General features: G+C 41.5%; 1 protein-coding gene across 4 annotated transcripts in view; it reads right to left on the reverse strand.

Annotated features, from left to right (window-relative positions):
- Window positions 1-20,522, reverse strand: part of dock11 (dedicator of cytokinesis 11) — a 139,291-nt gene that overhangs the window by 83,533 nt on the left and 35,236 nt on the right. For 2 of the 4 annotated variants that reach the window (XM_034677073.1, XM_034677075.1), the window contains exons 12-19: window positions 17,649-17,933; window positions 11,363-11,533; window positions 11,182-11,264; window positions 8,168-8,290; window positions 7,897-7,973; window positions 7,196-7,380; window positions 7,037-7,102; window positions 1,162-1,254 (exon numbers count right to left, since the gene is read on the reverse strand). In XM_034677073.1, the coding sequence (XP_034532964.1) occupies window positions 1,162-1,254; window positions 7,037-7,102; window positions 7,196-7,380; window positions 7,897-7,973; window positions 8,168-8,290; window positions 11,182-11,264; window positions 11,363-11,533; window positions 17,649-17,933 (1,083 nt within the window). The remainder of the gene's footprint in view (window positions 1-1,161; window positions 1,255-7,036; window positions 7,103-7,195; window positions 7,381-7,896; window positions 7,974-8,167; window positions 8,291-11,181; window positions 11,265-11,362; window positions 11,534-17,648; window positions 17,934-20,522) is intronic. The other 2 variants (XM_034677077.1, XM_034677076.1) reach the window with 1 other exon arrangement.

Raw genomic sequence — 20,522 nt, forward strand, 5'->3', positions numbered from 1 at the left:
CCCTCCCCCCTCTAGTCCCCACACTTCCTGTCTCTCTTCAACTGTCCTATCCATTAAAGATGAAAATGCCCAAAAATATTAATAATAATAAAAATTAATAAATAACAAACTTCTAGCAGAATAATGATGAAGAAAATAAAGTATGGATTTATTTATAAGTCTGAATGTTAGATTTTGTATTATTTGCTTTTATTTATCAATTTACATTTTTATCTATTTATGTGTCTTCTCTCTTCTAAAAGAAAATAAAAAGATGCATAAAAAACATCCTTTAGTAAAACCTAATAACGGTTTTGTGTCACCACCAGGGGGCAGCAACAGCTCAGAAACTGACTCGTTCACATGACGGACCCCTCACAGGAAGTGACACATGCTGCTAAAGTGAATTTCCTCTGATGAAGAACTAGTAACCAAGAGTTTCCTAAGAATAACACACACGATCATCACTCTGTAATTTATGACTTTTCTTTGAATCACTCTGCGGGCTTGTTTAAAACTTTACTGAAGAATCATCTCTGAGATTGTGACTCATGCTTTCAAAGCTCTCCACTTCCTGACGAAGACTTACTGAGATGTTAGAATCTTTGTTACACAACTATTACTACGAGCCTGCTTCAAGTGCTACAGCTAATACAATTTAATCTACACAGAGGTGTTATCTGTTCTCAGAGCAGAGGATAAAAGATGTCTGTAAAATATGGTAAACGATAAAGATCACTGAAGTCCTGCTTGAGCAGAAGTCCTCATGATGTGACGGGAAGCTTAAGCGTGTGGTAGTAAATCCCAGTGAGCGAGCCCCTGTGTGATGTGGGGGTGTGTGGGGACTCTTAAGACCCTAATCCGTTTGATATCAGGGCCATATGGAGCCCCTTTGCTGTGCCACTCTATCAGGACTCCTTTTTGTGAGCGTGTGTGTGTGTATGTGTGTGTAATGGGGTCTGAGAGTTGACCTCAGCTGTACTGGAAGCAGATTTTTGAGATTATCTCAGAGCTAAATGAGGATTTTAAGTAGAGAAAAGAAACTTGGGTTTAAGAGAATTTAAAAAAAGGGAATTAAAAGAGTTCATTGTTGCTCCAGATTCACCTTTAAGTATTTGATCAAACATTTTCACTCAACATTTCTCCGTCAAAGTGCTGATCAATGCGGCTGAATGATCTCACCTCGTCGTAGAACTCAGGGCTCTGGTTGTGGTGCAGGACGGCCGCGTAGGTGCTGCTGGTGAAGAGTGAGTCTCCAGGCTTGCCGTAGATGCACTGAAAGGCAAACATGGACATCAGTCATCACAGGCCTGACCCTTTCATGTCGGGGCACAGTGGTGAGTAAGAGCTCAGGTATCTGTGATTAAAGGCGGTAAAGGTGAGTGTGCAGCCCTTCATTGTGTGCACAGGAGAGATGAAACCGAGGATTAGAGAAGATGACTTTTTTAAAAGTGTGGTTTCTGTCTTAATAAGAGCGGCTGAAAATGAAAGAAGTGTGAATTTTCAAGCTGTACTTTTTTAGAAGATACATATGAGCGTTATTTTATGAATTCACTCTGAAAATTCTGAAGTATTACAAATCCAAAGCTCTGTTTTAAACCTGAGAATTAAGTGGATCTATTGTACATTCAAAGGAAGCCTTTGAGCTTGAGTTGCAGAAGACAGAGAGATAACATAAGTGTTGAAGTTCTCAGGAAGTATATTGACACTATGTCAGAGGGATGTGCTGCTGTAATCGCTGCAAAAGGTGGACAAACCAAATATTAAAGTTAAAAGTGGATAAAAACAGCAGGACTCACTTCAGTTTTGCAGGCTCAGGCTTTGACCAGCTCTTAGTTATGCTGCTATATGCTTAGACTGCCGGGGGAACTGGTTCACTGACACACAGTGATCCTATCTCACCCCCTTCACCCCATCCCCCTCATCACTTACTTTAACTCTTCCAGTCCCATTAAAGTTACTAACCATAGACCTTTCTGGAGTCCCTGAGCTCCCTTGTCTCGAAGGTTCCTCTGAGCTGCCGTAGACGTCCTCCTGCTGTGGACGTTCCAGACTCCAGCTGATACGGACGTGCTGGACTCCAGAGGCAACACCTACTTCTACTCATCTCATCACTTTCACCGCTCCCTCTGTCTTTTATTCTCCTCTATCCCTCTTTCCAGACACAACTCGGTCTCAGCAGATGTGTGTCTAACATGAGTCTGGTTCTGCTGGAGGTTTCTGCCTGTTAAAGGAAGTTTGTCCTCTCCGCTGTAACTAGCTAAATACTATGAGGTGCAATGCTCATGTTGGATTAAGGTGGGGTCAGACTGAGTCTTATCCTGTCTTGGTGCTGGGTCTCTGTTCATAATTTGACATAGAGTGGTCTAGACCTGCTCTGTTTGGAAAAGCTTCTTGAGATAAAGTTTGTTGTGATTTGGTGCTCTACAAATAAAGATTGATTGATTGATTGATCTGATATATGTTGTGCTCAGAGCAACCATCTGCATGTTTCATGAACATTATGAAATTAACTCATGATTTAAAGGAAAAAAATAGGTCAACATATTCAGATATGTCAGGTGTTCTAACAGTTTTGAAGCTCTGTGTTAAACCTGAGCTGCAGAGATTCAAAGAAGAGTCTCTGTGGGAACATAAACTTGTGAGGAGAGGTCAAGCCTGAGCCGCTCAGGATATTTCTAATAAGGGGCGACAAAAAGGGGAAAAACAATTCCGGCCCCGGCCAGTCCTGGTGGCTCGTTTGTTTCTGTAATTAGGACACTAACAACTGTAGTCATCTCTAATGAACAATAATGAGCAGTGCTGGCCAGAGGAAGGAGGGGTTCTGGAGCCAGATGATGGAAATTGAGACTGATCAGAGCAGGAGGAGTCGTGAGGAGGGGAGAGGATCAGAGGAAAAGAGGATAGGATTTAGATCTTAGGGCAATCAGGGGAGAAGCAGGAGGAGGAGGAGGGGGGAGATTACACAGATTTTAGCAAAGATCTGTAGCTCCAGATCAGACGGTGGAGTAGCTATGCAGGTGTGGTGCTTGGTTTGGGAAAAAACAACCCTTTAAAGCAGCTGCAGCAAGTTAAAGGGGCTGATGGGAGTCCTGATTACCCGGCTCAGGATGAGGGTTGAGGTGCAGCTATAGGAACTACCTTGGATGTTTTCTTTCAGGGAATCTGTCCTGTTCATACATGTAGGAAACCACACATGATGAAAACACCAGGGCCTTGTGATGACAGACTTTTGGGACTGATTTAGAGATTATTTTGGAGCTGGAGTTAGAGCTGGGCGAAATTGAAAATAATGTTATCACAATAAAATATTTCACATCAGTCGATATCGATAATTATCACAATAAATATCAAATCATTACTTCATTTAATTTTAATGTCAGATTTTTGGTCCTGAGTGAAAGTTGAAGACAGTTTGTTAGTTTGTGTCTGGATTTAGTTTTCTGATAAACTTCTTGAATTCTTTAAATACCTCTCACCCTGTGATATAATTAGCTGTTCAGTGCCTTATTCATCTTCTGTCTAATGTTTGGTGGCATCAAAAACCGGATCCGACTTAGAACCGGTTCCAATTGATCAATTCTGAATTCTACACCTCAAATGTTATCGATTCTTCTTCTTCATTTCCCAGCACGACGTCACGTCACGTCCCGTCCCGGGACGTTGCATTACGTGACACACTCTGCGACGCAGAACTCCTTCAACCACGAGGAAACATGGAGACGAAAAGCGTTTTTCTTCTCTAATTATCGTTAGCAAGATAATTATCGTTATCGATTTATCGCCCAGCCCTAGCTGGAATATAAAAAAGTAAAATATAACTGTGAACAGATACTCAAAAGGGATGCTTTCTTTAACAAATAACATAGACAAAGTGTATTTAGCATGATTGTACATTGTTAAACAATGCTCATGCAGACTTTCAGCTAATCTACAGGTGCTGCAGACCGTGTGGACAGCATTTAAACCATGCAGGCAGAAATTGTTCTAAGGGACACACGACAAGATTGCAACATTTCTGAATCAAGCATTTCCTCTGTATGATATTTTATCTAAAAATGTTTTCATGTCAGTGCATAAACATAAACACAGATAGTTAGAGCAGAGATGCAAGGCTCCATAATATCAGCTGACTAGTAAACTGGTCAGAAACAAACATTTTCCACTAGCTCGTCTTTTTTCCGACATTAGAGGAACATTTTTAACAAACAAATCCAACCTGAGCTCATAATGTGTCTTTAACTGGTATTATTACCAATCTGTCTTACTGATCTTCCGGTTGTGTACGATGCTTGATTCTGATTGGTCAAAACCCCTTGACTACGGTTATTAACTTTCACTAACATGAGCAACACCAGAGACAAACTGATCACACGTCATGTCAAATCAATCCACGGAAAAGAGTTCAGACACATTTAGCTTCTGCTTGTTGACACCATAGACCGTAATGTGAGGTAAAACCGTTAGCATCATATTGGTAAACAATGTGGCTAAAACGTTAGCTGCAGTTAGCATGCTAAATCAACAGGCTACAAATGTAGCTCTGGTGAAAGTTCAGACAGGAAGACTATAAAGCGATCACAGCAGTTGTTTAACTCTCCTCTCCCTCGTTCAATAGCTCACCCGCTTCCAGCTACATGCTCCGGAGCTGTCATTGGTTAATCAGCAGCTGCGTCATCCAATAGCTCAGTGGCACGCCCTTATCGTCAGCCTATCAACTTTCTGCTGTCTTTTTAAATGTGTCTCTCTCTCCAGCTAGTTCCTTCTTGCATTGATGGTGCGCACCCCTCTACCTCCCCATCTCCACCTGGTCTCTGCAAGTCTTCAATTCCTAGGATCATCAACCACCACCACCAGTGTCTGGACTCTAGGGGGATTTCTTCAGCTGCCAAATTCATGCATCCTACGCTCACAACATTATCCCCATAGAGTCCTTACGCCAAAGATTTCTGTCAAGTTCCATCATTCATTCAGTTGTAATAAATAATCTTTAATATTCAAATTGTGTCTCTCCTGATTGAAATGTTTTCATCTTGGATCCTGTCCATCAATATGATGAAGGAGTGGAGCAGGTGAGAGAAACTTTAGGTTAGTATATCTCTACAAAGAAAGTTAAACCATGAGTGGTGGTGATGATAGCAGCAGGGTTCAAAGTTGTGACATTAGTTTCTTTTTAAAGGTGTGTGAACCACAGAGCTCAGAGAAGAAGGAGAGCTGAATGAGGACAGTTTCATGTTCAATCCACCAAAACAGGCAGAGAAGAATCCATCACCATGGAACGATCACTGACGAGGAATCACTGGGACTATTTTCAAAAACTGTAAACATAAATCATTTAAATCAATAAAATAATCTCTAATCAATGTTTTTAACAACGTGTTTGTATTTTAAGTTAGTAGCCGGGTAATAAGCGGGATAATTCAGGATGGTCAAGACCCCTCCACTTCATGTCGGGGTCTTCTCTCACCTTGTCTGGATTCTTTTTCCATAACAACCTGCTAACCATACATTATCCCTTACATGAAGTAGTTGTTCATAACAAAGATAAATGTCATCGTCATCTTTAACTTTCACATTCCTGCTTTAAAAAACTCTCAGTCAGATTTGTGTCTGATGAAAAACCAAGAACCTCCTCAAGCTTCTGTTCCCTCTGATTTAATCTCCTGAGAGGTGTGCTGCTGGTTCCGGCTCATTGTTTGTATGTTACTCTCTGCCTCGCTGTGCCTGAAGCATTGTTGGAGACCAGACTGTCTGCGTGCGTGCGTGCGTGCGTGCGTGCGTGCGTGCGTGCGTGCGTGCGTGCGTGCGTGCGTGCGTGCGTGCGTGCGTGCGTGCGTGCTGATCTGTCTGGTCTTAATCAAGAGCATCAAGTAAATGTTTTGGCTGCCGAAGTCAAAGAATCCATGTTTCCCTCCCTCCCTTTGGAAAGAAAAAAAACATCCACGCTGCTCTGATAACTTTTTCCACCCACAAATATTTGACATGTGTGGCCACAGAGAGAGAGAGAGAGAGAGAGAGAGAGAGAAAGAAAGAGGGGGGAGAAAAGGAGGGAAAAGAGAGTGACCATTCATTATCTCCTCCTGCCAGCTATAATAACCAGCTTCTGTAAGCATTTCCTCTCTCCTCCTCCTCTGGCCCCTCAGCTGCTCGTTCACATCCACTTTGTGAAGAGCAATAAAGAGAGAAGTTTATCATGCTGGAGGATTCTCTGTTATCGATCAAATCTCACCCAGGATAATCCAAAAATGTTCCTGACAGGATTATTGTCTCTGCACTAGGCTCACGGTGATTTATTGAGAACAAACAGAACGCCTGTTTTATCTCTATAGATGATCACTCCTCCTTCATTCATTTGACTTATGCATGTTCCTCTTGTGCAAATGAACTCAGATTCCCCTCATGACATCATCCCTCTCACTCCATAAACTAATCGATGTTTGTTTTCAATTATTGTATTGAGTGATCTAATGGATTTCCTTCAGTCCGGCTCCATGCTCTCACGGAGCAGGACCGCCGGACAGCTGTAGTCACTGAATCAAGGATTCTCCTCCTCCTCTCCTCATCCATGTTGTCTTTCTGGTCCGCTGAAAACCTCTGACCTGTTGACTCCAGGCCTGGCTCCACTCATCATGACTTTGGTTTGTTGTTGTAGTTAAGTGAAATACGATCTGGTGATAACACAGAGTGTTTTATTCTGAAAATTAACCGGATGTTTTCATTTTGTTTTGGGGAAACCTGACTTCCTGTCCCGCTCCATCTGCTCTGTTGAGATTGATGCGTCGTGCTCCTGCATCTGGCAAAAACAGAAGTCTTGTGTATCTGATCCGGAGGGCTCCGACCTGCCGGAACGCAACGGAGCGGATCCAGTGGAAGTTAACACATTGACTAGAATAGAAACCTATCAGATCCGGTGCTGTGACGGATCAGAGACGGACCGGACATGGATCCAGTGGATTTTGTCCATTTCACATTTGGTGCCTAAGAGCTATACTTCACGTCCAACACTGTTCATGCAGCTTAACTCAAACATGTGATTTGTTTTTTAAATGCAGCTCACCTTTAGAGGTGTTGAACCTTCTTCATCTGAATCTCGAAACTGGATGCACACTGCAATGTTTCTCGCCTGGGGAGAAAAAACATCACATCAGTCAGTCAATGTGCAATGTGCTGCTAGCATCACTACTCTTAACTTTTAACCAGCTTCACTGTCGCTCACCTTGGTGAAGGATTTCTGGTTGTCGTACTTGAGCAGCTGGGGGTAGATGTAGAGCTGGTTCTTGTAGGTGGTGAAGGGGTAATTGTACTTGGCCTCCTCGGGGAGAAACTCCTCCACCTCCACTGAGACCCGCTCACAGCCGTCCTCAAAGGGCTTCACAGGAACATACGTAGAAGTCACCGTGTCTGAGGGGACGGGGTGCACAAGTTAGGGAATCAAACCTCCACTTAGGTTTTTGTTTAGGAGACATCTCAAGGTCATAAGGGTACTTGTACACAGAAAATAAACACACATGCTCGTGTTTTTAATTTCAAACCATGCAGGACTTAAGGAAGGCAGAATTACAGATTTGGTCTCGATATTATTTATACAGTTTTTTCACATACTGCAGTCTACATGAGGTCAGAAGAGGCTAACTGTGAAATGAGACTTGTAGACTGACACGAGAACAGGGAGGCAGGTCTTATGTAACAGCCTGCTCACAAGACACAGCAGCAGATGATATAAAATATGAAAGCAGAGCAAAAATAGAGGCTTACTGTAAACAACAACAGGCTCAAAAAGATTGTTTACTGCAAAATTCAGGAAGTAATTTGATCTGGTCTAAATTGAGAAAGCATGAAAGCTCCTTTATATTTATGTTCCCTGTTACAGACGCACAAACGTTAGGAGAAGGGGAGCGCTCAGAGATAGTCACGTACTTGAGATGTCAGGTGGGACACACTCAATTGTGACGTTCAGTTGTCCAGGGATGCTCTGAAGTTTGCTCTTCTCAGGTCTGAGAAGAAGGAAAAGGAGATTTAAAACAAGAACAAAGAGACAAAGAGAAAGATGTTCCGATGCACAGCAGCGTCTCCGATTAAACACTGTTTCAAATTGACCCAGAGGCATAACAACGTGCAAGCACACGAGTGTTTTCTGCTACAGTAACCAGTCACTCTCTGTAAAAGCACCCCGGTGGTATTGACTCACTTCCTGATGTCGGCCAGCAGCTTCATGATGTCATCGTTGGAGATCTTGCTGCTGTCCTGGCGGTAGAGAGGAGAGAACTTCCCGTCCATGTCCAGGCTGCCCTGAGCGTCTTTGAACACTTGCCTGGAAAACACATCACACATGACTACAGCTCCTGCAGAAATGGTCCTCACATTTCCAAGCAAGGTTATGAATATATCTATAAACGGTGCAGTGTGTAATAATGTGTAATGAGTTACAGGCTGGGGCAGAATATGACAGCAGTGTTTGGTTCAGTTCACAAAAGGAAAGCAGGTGTTGTGGCAGAAGTGGTTCCCGTCATAATTTTAGAAGTCTTGTGTTTACTTTGTTTTTTCTAAAGAACAGTAATGAGCATAATGAGCACATATAATGTATGAGAATAGACTTCCAGTGTACAGAACTTCGGCTTTATCACCTTAAAGTGACTGAAACTACTGATACTTTGTCGAATGAGTCCTCCTGCTTCTTTCTGACGCTCTAAAAGTTCTTAAATCTGCGTGTAGAATTGTGATGAGACATTGCAGAGCTTTTAATTTGGAGTTATTTATTTTTAGCCCTGGATTGCATTATTATCTTAATCATTGCTTTACCAACATTTATTTATCTTATTTAATTATTTATTTATCAATTTATTTATTTTATTCATCTGATCTTTTTTACTCTACCTTATTTTTAACTTTTCTTCCACTCTTAATTATTTTATTTATTACTTCTCAACCCTCCCCCGTCACTTCAGGTGTGCCCCAGGGCTCTGTCCTGGGGCCCCTCCTCTTCATCATCTACCTTCTCCCACTTGGCAATATCTTCCGCAAATTCGGCATACACTTCCACTGCTTCGCGGATGACACCCAGCTCTACCTTTCCAGTAAGCCAGACTCCACTCTCCCACCCTCCTCCCTCACCCTCTGCCTCTCTGAGATCAAGTCCTGGTTCACCTCCAACTTCCTTCAACTCAACAGCAATAAAACAGAACTCCTCCTTATAGGCACCAAATCCACCTTATCCAAAGCCGACAGTTTCTCCCTCTCCATCGACAGTTCAACAGTGTCCCCCTCCCCCCAGGTAAAGAGTCTGGGTGTCATCCTCGACAGCTCACTTTCTTTCAACTCTCACATCAATATCATAACCCGGTCTGCATATTTCCATCTCCGCAACATCAACCGTCTCCGCCCCTCTCTCACCCCTCACACCACTGCTATCCTGGTCCACAGTCTCGTCACTTCCCATATCGATTATTGTAACTCACTCCTCTTCTGTGTCCCTCACAAATCCCTCCATAAACTTTAACTGGTCCAGAATTCTGCAGGCCGCATCATCACCAGAACCCCCTCCTTTCACCACATCACCCCTGTCCTCCAGCAGCTCCACTGGCTACCGGTCAAACTCAGAATCAATTTCAAAATCCTCCTCTACACTTTCAAGGCCGTCCAAAACCTCTCCCCCCCGTACCTGTCTGATCTCCTCCACATCGTCACCCCCTCTCGCTCCCTCAGGTCTTCCTCCTCCCTCCACCTCTCTGTGCCCCCCGCCCGTCTCAGCACCATGGGGAACAGAGCTTTCAGTCACTCTGCTCCCCAACTCTGGAACTCACTCCCACCAGACATCCGAAACTCTGACTCACTACCCCTCTTCAGATTAAAACTCAAAACCCATCTGTTTCAAACTGCATTCCCCGCTTAATTTCCACTGCTTCATTTTAACTTGGTGTTACTTTGCTTGTTGTTTTTATTTAGTTTATCGTGTTCTTTTATTTATTGTGTTTTAATCTGTCTGTAAAGCGACCCTGAGTGCTTTGAAAGGCGCTTCTAAATAAAATGTATTATTATTTATTATTATTAATTTTACTCTATTGTTTTTATTCTATGTTTTAAGTATTTGATCTATAATAATGCCTTTTATAATTTTACCCATTTCTGCTGTTTTTAAAACGATTCAGTTTACATTTGGGGACTCTGTACCTTCTTCCAGACTCTAAAAGTTCATACTCAGAGTAAAGGATGTTCAATGGATCTGAGAGTACTCTCTGAGCCTGCCCAAGAACAGACCGCTCATAAATGGCCTGTAGGGAAGGGTTGCCAGTCTTTCCTATGACCCTTCATGGCAGTCTGCACCAGGCGAGAGAGTTTCAGCTGAACAGAGAGGTTACCATACCATGCTGTCATCCCATACCTGATACTACTCTCCAGTACAGCCTGATAAAACAAAAGCCTGCTGATTAACACCAAACTACCTGAGCCCATGTAAAAAATACAATCTGTGCTGTACACGGGAACACAGGTTATCACTGTGGGTCTCCCAGCTGAACTTACTATCTAGATGGACACCTAAATAATTGTAGGAGCCGACCTGACAGATGTTTGTGTCGTGGATATGGACTAGAGTGTGATCACCCACAGAGCAAGGGTCAAACGCCATCTCCTGTGACTCTGTATGACTCTGCAGGCCTTACAAATCAAGGCTTCTAATTGAATGTCCCTCTGAGTGCCTCAGATCTGTTGCAGAAAGTTGCACATTGATCCCCACTCTGAAGAGAGACACCTTTTTCTACATCTGCTCCACATCCCTGCAGCTCCAGGCTTCTGTTTTTGTAACTACATAAAGTAAGTACTTTGAAAAGCCATCATCATAAATCCGAAGCTGCAGCAAGCACTGACATAAATCAAAGGTTGAGTGCCGTGGTGCCACTTCAACGGGCCAGGTAGTAGATGGAGGATTTCACCGTCTAATGGCTTATTTGGAACTGAATCCACAGTATCCTCACATCCCACTACTTTGAGTGATTTCAGTTAGAACAGGCAAGTGTAGAAAATTAACCTTAAATAGATATCGATCCATAAATATATGAATAAAGATAAAGGCATGGCTTGAATTTTAGGCTTTAAAATCCAGTGCAGTGGGATAAGAGGAAGATATTTTTGTGCTTCCCTCTGAGGAGAATCCAAACTGATTCATTATTGTGTGATATTTTGACTTGTGGAGTATTCCTGTCTTACTTGGCAGCCCAGGCAAATGGCATCCTGTACTGGCCCAAGCGTTGGCATGTCTGCTTGGCAGCTTTGAGCACCTTCTGGGCGGTCTGCAGGGACACCCGGGAGAAGACAAACAGAAAACACAAAATCAATATGGTGGAGAGAGAGAAAAAAAAACAACAGTATGGGAAAGTGGAGCGCTCACTGCTGTTTGCATCTCTAGCTGGGTCTGAAAAAGCGAAAGGCGGTGGACCTTGTTGATGTCAGAGGTCTTGATGTACGGCTCGGCGCAGTGAGTGATGCCATTCTGGAGCACCTTCTCCACACGGGCAACCAAGAAGATATCAGCGTGGGGGTTGGTCACTGAAAAGATGCCCTGCAGGAGAGAGGGAGAAAAGAGTGATGAGGACAACAAAGCAATAAGGCTGCACATAATGACTGATCTTTATTCTCAAAGTCTATGACATCAAAAATGCAGGAAAACATTTCCCAAAGCCCAAAAAGACATCCTCATGTCGCTGAAACAATTTAGTTATCAAAGATTTTGTGGCTTGCATTTAACAGAGTCTGTGTCTGTTGAATGAAGAAGTGCTGCATGGGTATTGTTGTAATGAAAGCAGGTTCTGGGAGCTGGCTGGAAGTGGGGCAGCTCCGGGATGCCACAGATAACAGTAAAGCTTCTTTGAGGTGTCGTGGGCCTAACTCAAGGAAACACAAGTGAAAGGAGGCCACACCCACTTCATAACCCCGGTGATTTACTGGTTCTTGCAGCCCATCTGTCCCCTTCTATCTGGGGACAATGGGACATAAATATGATATGGAATCTATCAGTAGAAAATACTGGTGTGAGGATGTAAATGAACATTCATCCTTCAAATGAAAGCACACATACGCTGTGTTTATCTACATAACTGTGGTTGATTTTCTAGACCTATAATGCCAAGCATATCATATTTAATACATCAGTTTTTGAGACCTCTACATCATCAGTGTGATATATTTGTTCAGATAAAACCTGATGTATACAATCAGATACATGCAGTGCACGGATAATCCACCAGGTGTGAGTAATTCAAGCACCAGAAGGACGTCACTTGAGACATCCAAAATGTCAGCTGTCTGATCCTTGAGTGGATCAGAGACCCACTCGAGGTTTTTCAGGGGTATTTTTAACAAGTTTGAAAAAGTTTGGATGAAAACTTCAAGAGGAATAGTTACTGGATTGATGCAAAACTAATTAATATTTCATTACTTAATTTATTGTCAAACCGTGTTGAAAATGTGTGTATCTAAATAGATACAGCAGGTATATCAGGACATTTATTTGGAGATCTGTCAATCAACATTTTATTACATTTCATACATTATGCATTCCATAAAGCAACATACAGTCTTTTTATTATTTAAGAACATGTTTAAATGACATAATGAAGTATATTTAGAGTTGAAGTTGAGATATTTATAACTTACAGTATATTGTATTTTTATATATTCAACCTGCTGTATCATGATGATTGATGACTGGTTAAATGTTGCCATGGCTCCCTAGTAAATAATTGTCCTTTGCTCATTGAATTCCACTAAAAACTGAACAATTCAGAGAAGAAATATACAATACATTAGTTATTTTTGTTCTGTAGCAGATACAGAAGATGTATGACGTTGCCGTGCAATATGGAAAAAAAAAATTCTATGTTTGGAATTACTTTGGGAAAATTTTGAAGGAAACTCAAAGTATAAAGGCTAAAATGTTTTTATATGTTTTAGTTTGTTTTAAAAATAAGAAACTTTGAGCAAAAAATTTGCACCAAAATTCCTGATATTCCCAAATATGATACAAATTAAAACTCATATATGAAAACTGCTGTTTCACTTCTTTTTTATTATTTGTCAGAAGGTCCAATAAATACTCAATTTTCAAAGAATTCAAAATTTATGGCAGTTATTTGATGGTTAAGGCTTTACAGGGCTAGATACAGTATCATATGTTGTATCTATAAAAGCAGACTGCAGGTGTCAATAAAACCTGATACCTCTGTTTTGTCTTCATAAATAATCTGCTTCTCTACAAAGGAAGTGGCTTCTCGAAGCAGAAGTCGTACAGGAAAACCACACATGGTGCTCATATCTATTTTCTGTTCTTGTGAAAAGGGGCCGTCTTCAGTCTGAGAGGTGTCAGTTTGCACAAACAGTCCTGAGGGGACAGAACAGTAATAAAAACAAACATATGTGGATGTTTGTAGGGACAAAACCAAGAAGAAGAAGAAGCAGGAAATAATATACGTTTGAGCAGAAGTAATGAAACTTTCTGATGAGCTATGATACAAGATCACAAACTAGACTTTAATAATACTCATTCTGGAGATGAGTAGCACAGTGCCCATTAGTCAGACACACTTACTTCCTGGTTTCTCTCAAAACCATAATCCTGCTGATCGTCTCTGCAGAGTTTTTACACAACCACAAACAGCTGCCTCTGATTGAAACTTTCTCACTATAATATGTTGATCACAGCTCATTGTCATACTTTACTCAACAAAGGAGTAAAAGCTTCTTAATTTATGCCCTCATGCTTCCTTGAATGACACTCAAACACTGTTTCAGCTACTTCCTGCAACATAAACCACCAAACTTCTCCCGTTTGCAGCCGGGAGCAACATGCAGAAATATCTCAGACTAAGACGAGCGTATTGAATTTGTGAATTATGTAATAAACTGGAACGGAGGCTGCGGCCTTCAGAGAGCTGCTGACGTAACAAGTGGAGGCTCTGTCCTTGGACCACACCCAACGCACCTAAATTAAAGTGTGGTCTGCAGAGCTATAACAGCACGCTAATCACAGAGGTAGAGCCGGCTCTGTTTGCATGCACGTGTCTGTGTGACGTGTGTGTGTGTGTGTGTGTGTGTGCTCCACTTAGGTCTATAAACTAGACATACAGAAGCTTGGTTTATTTTGTCTGCAGCTTCTGAGCTGTGTAAGAGTGTAGTCTGCTGCTGGTGGCTTGTTTTAATCTTAAAATACTTATTTTGTTCTGAGCACATGTGATCTGATTCTCCTGTTCCTCTCTGTCTGAGCTTTAAGTTCTGTTATTAATCTACTGCTGTGTGTGCCCGGTCATGTCTCCTGTCATACAGATGAGAGTATCTGAGAGCGTTTCAAATCCTAACTGGTTCTAATTTACACCAGGCACAAGTCTCACTGAGTGACCTAATCACACTAAACAGCCGAGCAGGAAGAGGTGAAGAGCAAACTGTTGCATTACAGGTTGATTTCATGGCACCTGCAGGAGCTAGCCAAAAGTAACACACAAGCTTCAACAACTCTACTGCTGACACACAGATGCACTTTGTTTGTCCTCCTTAAATCAACAGCATGTTTATCTTTTACATATGTAGAAATGTTCATATGTAGTCCTTTGTTTTTATAACACTCACATTCTGCGTTCTTGCTCTTTGCAGACGGCTTTGATTGTTATTCATGTGCACTTGTTTTGATTCACCTAATTTGATACAGCCTCCTGTTTTTGCACAATCAAGCTTTATTTATAGAGCACCTTTCATACAAATCAAATGCAACCCAAAGTGCTTTACAGCGACTGAAAACAAGAAGCAAATATAAAATAATGGCAAGACATATTAAAAAATAACAATTGATTTTAAAATACAGACGATAAATGAAAATAAACAAATAAATGAATAAATGAATAAATAAATGAATTAATAAATAAATAAATAAATAAATAAATAAATAAATAAATACAAACATAAATACATAAAAATAAGATAAACAGTTAAAATTAATAACATAATAAATCAACATTTAAATCAATATAAAAGTAAAAAGTAAGTAATAAAATTGTTAAACTCTACATTAAAGCCAGACTGAATAAATATGTTTTTAGTTTATGTTTAAAAGTCTGAATATCTCTATCAGCTCCTCTCAGATCCTCTCAGACTGTTCCATCGTTTAGGAGCATCACAGCTGAAAGCAGTGTCACTGAAAGTTTCTGTTCTCCTCTGAGGAACAATTAAAAGAGAGGCGCCGGAGGATCTGAGAGGGCTTCCTGGTTTATAGAGCATCTCTGAGATGTAGTCTGGTGTGAGGACATGCAGCGCCTTAAAAACTAGTGACATCATTTTAAAATCAATACGAAAAGACAAAAATACACAAGCAGTCTGCAGAAAGCTGGAGTTTTAATAAAGGTTTAATTATATTATTGACATTAGCAGGCTAGAATCATAAAACTGGTGAACCATTGGGTCTTATGTAGGGTTTCACTATTTTATGACTTACTTTTACTATTATAATGATTCAAATGTTGCTTTATTATTATATTATTTTTAATGTTTATTTTATTTTATTTTATTTATTTATTTGATTATTTATTTTAATTTATCTGCTCAGTTTTATTGATATTTTAAGCCTTAATTTTTTTCAACTCTTATCCTTACCCTTTTAAAATGTATTTATTTTAACTATTTATATTCTTAATATTAATTTGGCGCTTTAACTTATTTTAATTACACATATTATATTGTTGTCGGTCTGCATTAGTCTCTATTTAATAATCCATTTTTGTTTTTTAATGTCTTTATGCCATTCTTTTATTTCTGCTTCTTTCTTGTTTACAATCACCGTAAAGCTCTTTGATTTGCATTTGATTTATATGAAAGGTGCTATATAAATAAAACTTGATTGATTGATTGATAAAGGGCCAGACATAGACTGAGCACTGTTTAGGGACACACTTAGGACTCCAGCGTGATGATTAAAGGGAGAAAAGCTGCGTAATCAAGCATTTGGAAACACAGCTCAATCCCAGAGCTGTCACCACATCAGTCGTGTCCTTTGACGTACAACAAAAACAGGGAGTCCATAATTCTAGTTACTTCACTCTTGTCCTACACAGGCCAGCTGTTTGCCCCTGAGGGGTTTCCAAGTCATGTTACCAAAACATGACATTTCAGTTTGTCACCTCACTGAGCAAAGGAGCACAGAGGAAACATCCAACCACAGCGTGATGATTCTGGAAAACAAGAAACTTTCACTCGTGGTGGAGGTGGTTTCATTCTATTTCCTCCACGTGTTTCTTAGAAGTCGGAGGTTCTAAAAGGTCTTCTTGAGACATACCACACAGAGCAGTCTCCTGATCTTCTGGTTCTCTCTTGTTTTCAAAGAAGTCAATTCATTGGTGTTATCCTTTGTTCTGTCTGTTTTACTATTTACTAACCATAGACCTTTCTGGAGTCCCTGAGCTCCCTTGTCTCGTAGGTTCCTCTGAGCTGCCGTAGACGTCCTCCTGCTGTGGACGTTCCAGACTCCAGCTGATATGGACGTGCTGGACTCTAGCGGCAACAGCTACTACTACTTGTCTCATCACTATCACCGCTCCCTCTCTCTCTTATTCTCCTCTATCCCTCTTTCCAGACCCAACTCGGTCGAGGCAGATGTGTGTCTAGCATGAGTCTGGTCCTGCTCGAGGTTTCTGTCTGTTAAAGGAAGTTTTTCCTCTCCGCTGTAACTAGCTAAATACTATGAGGTGCAATGCTCATGGTGGATTAAGGTGGGGTCAGACTGAGTCTTACCCTGTCTTGGTGTGGGGTCTCTGTTCATAATTTGACATAGAGTGGTCTAGACCTGCTGTTTGTAAAAGCGTCTTAGGATAACGTTTGTTGTGATTTGGCGCTATACAAATAAAGATTGATGGATTGATATTTAAATGTTGTAAAGTGCCTTAAACTGCACAATCTAAAATGCAACTAAAAGAAAAAGCAAAGACCAAATGATCAACATCCGTCTGACCAAATCAAAAAAGACAGAGAGGGTGAGACACAGCCTGAGGTGAGGCTCAGTTCTTTAAGTAGCCCTAAAAGCTTTGAACACCAGAGAATACAGCGAGTTAAAGGAGATTAAGAAGGAGTTTCACATCACAAAAAACAGGTCAACAAAACCTCTGACCTTGACGGGATGACAGGGGACCAAAAAGGGTCTAAATAATAATTCAAACTACAATACACAACAAACTTCTCTGCCTTAAATTACTGAAGAAAAACGTAAAGCTTGATTGAGGACTCCGCCTTGAATCTGACCTGCAGTATCACTTTAATCTTCTGCAACTCTTTCTAAATATTTCAATCAGCTCTGCTTTGATCCTGAAAAGCTACAGCTGCATTTTAACAGCCCCGTGTTCCACTTGCTCCTGTCAAGGCCATTTAGATAACAGGTACATAAATAGATGTTGGCAAAACACAGGGGAGTAAACTACTGGCCTGGAGGAGAAGTGTGCTCATAAGTGCCCTCCTAGTTTAGGTATTTCTCTAATCTCTAGAAGATTCATTAAAGGGTATCATAAACATCAAACAGATCAGATCAAACAAAGTGTCTTCATATTTCACAGTAAGAATGGAGCACACCCTGAGCTGTGAGATGACACAAACTGTCAGTGAGTCAGGTGAAGTCATTTCCTGGATTAAACCAAATGAGTCTCTACCTGTGTGGGGAAGCGCAGCAGAGCCTCCGACACCCTCTGAAGAACCGGCAGGCCGTTTCCTTTCCCTGAGTCTCCGTTCACCATGACTCCAACTCCTCCTCCTCCTCCTCCCTCCCTCGCTCCTCCTCCTCCACCATCAGAGTCGGATGAAGGAGAGAGCTGGCCTGAGGTGTCGGTCAGCATGTCCCTGACGCAGGGCGGGTTGAGGTCGACGTGGAAGTCGGCTGAGATTTTGCAGCTCTTGGAGACGTCGAAAAGTGCGAGGCTAATGAAGAATGGTTCCACCTGAGGTTCAGCAGAGAGACAGAGAAGGGTTTGTAAACCAGAGCAAGGGTTCAGAATATCCATGGATTCACTAATTTTATATCATATTAACACCAGCTTCATGTAGCTTTAACCCTTTGTTAGAAAAACACACCAACTGCATCGTTAATCATATGTTTTGGGAAACTGTACGACCCTGAGAGGGGATGCTCTCTGCAGATTTTCTATGGTGATGAGAATGACAATGTTTCCTCTGTACTGGAAGAAGCACCTGCTCTATTTAAGAAAGACCGGGGCTGTGCAAAACAAAAGCATATATTGAATGGATGCATGTGCTTGTTTAGTTATGAGATTTATTCAGTACATAAATCATTTATAACATGGGACAGAAATGATGCATTGAAGCTCAGTTTTTCTGGGCTCAAATCTTTGTAAAAGCTGCCTCAGCCTGAATTAAGAGATCTGTAACACCCCCACATTTATATTAAGTTACATTTACAGGTGCTGGGGCCCCACATACAGAGGCTATAGTCCTCTTCACAGAGGTCGCAGGTTCGACTCCCGGCCGCGACCATGTCCTGCATGTCTTCCCCCGCTCTCTACTCCCCAAATTTCATGTCTCTCTTCTTAAGCTGTCCTATCAATAAAGGCAAAAAGCCCAAAAATATATAAAAATTAAAAATGTAAATCTGCCTTGCTCCTCTGGGACGATATAAATGACAAATTTTAAGATGTAAAAATAAATATCATGTAAGTAACTGTGTTTAGCGAGCGGGCGGTTAGCAAGGTGAGGGAGAGGGGTCTTACTCACTCTTTCATTTGCATAACCACCCACTTACTATACATTATCCTGCTTATTACCTGGCTACCAAATATAGAAATAAAAACAGCCAAAGCTAGTTATTGATTAAGGTTAAGTCTACTGATTATTAAATGATTTTTAATCCAGCTATAAATACATCCCCTTACATCCCAGGGTTGGTAACAGTTCCATGGCAATGCTACATTTAAATCAGCCTACTTGTCGGTTGAAGTTGAAGTCGGTTGACCTTTTCAGTCATTGTAAAGCCAAAACAGCATTTTTTCAGTAGGCATTTGAAATATGTTTAACTTAGTGGTTTAAAAATGCACCCCATGCACAGAGGCTGTCCTCTCCGGTCTCAAAATATGAACCCCATGCAGCGAGTGTTATAAACTGCAGTTCATTGAGTGTCCACTAGAGGCTGGCTGCAGAAACACAGGAAACCACATACACACCCATTCAAAAAAGACGATCCTTACAGCTGAAATAAACATGTTTACAGCCTGGTTCAAAAAACAGCTTCTGTCTACGAAGCTAATCTCTCTATCGGCACACACTGTACGGGGGGGGGGGGGGAGATTTTTTATAACGTGACGGTTCAGAAGATATTAAGATAACAAGTTTTGCCCAAATAAGGACATGACTGACTTGACTCACAGGCGAGAACACATAGCTATTGGCGAGGAGGCTCAAAGCCCGCCTCTTTACCTCACACTAAGTTAGGTGGAGTTCAGCATTTCCAATATGGCTCCCGCCGTCGATTGACTTCAAAACAGCGCTCAGGAACAGATGGGTGACGTCACAGATACTACGTCCATTATTTAAACAGTCTATGTTCTATTCCCAGCCCCCAACCTTTGCTGCATGTCATGCCCACTCTCTGCCCTCTTCAGCTGTTCTATCCAATAAAAGCAAAAGTACTTCAAAATAATAAATAAATGTATACATCCTCCCTCAAATGGAAGGAGACGTTTTTACCACAGTGTCAACAGGCAGAGGAGAAATGTGCCAGACTGTTTTTGTTTTGTAAGTTATGTTTTGGGGCTTTTTTTCCTTTATTGATAGGACAGCTGAAAAGAGCTAGGGAATGTGGGGAGTAGAGATCGGAGTAAGACATTCAACAAATGGTCGAGGCTGGAATCGAACCGGCGACCTCTGTGACGAGGGCTGTAGCCTCTATATGTGGAGCGCTTAGAACGCTAGGTCACCAGACTGTTATACGTGAATTGATTTGATTCGATGTGTGTGATCAGGCTGTCCCTGACGTTGCCTTTGCTGTTGAGATTTAAACCAATCAGGATCAAGTATTTAACGGCAACATAATAAATAAAAAGAAGTGCTTTCTGTAAATCAGACTCCAGACATGAATGAGCTATTAGTGTGATAGCCATATTGGCTCTCATGCAGCACTGCTCACTCATTTTTAAATGCACTTGCTGGATGGAGGGTTCCTGCATGATGGGCCAGCCTCACTCCATCCAATAAACACTAAACTGTAGAAGAAGAAAGGGAGTAGGGAGGAGGGAGGGCGAACTGCTTCCAAACCACAAACATGATTCAACTCTTCTACAGGCCGCTCTAATGCACCAGCAGGCAGGGGGAAGAGGTCTTACTTAATGTTTAATGACTATCACAACCTGCTCTGACAGAGACACGCTCTGCTCTGCCGGCTCATGGCAGGAGGAGCTCTTCAGTAACAACGTGATGAAAGTGTTTGAACATCGATCAGACAGACTTCTTGCGTAACTCCTGTTTGAACTGAGCAAAGAAAAGTAACACTCAGGTGCTTCCCACCATGAAAAGATACT

The sequence above is a fragment of the Notolabrus celidotus genome, chromosome 23, assembly GCF_009762535.1.
Source record: "Notolabrus celidotus isolate fNotCel1 chromosome 23, fNotCel1.pri, whole genome shotgun sequence".
Taxonomy (NCBI): Eukaryota; Metazoa; Chordata; class Actinopteri; order Labriformes; family Labridae; genus Notolabrus; species Notolabrus celidotus.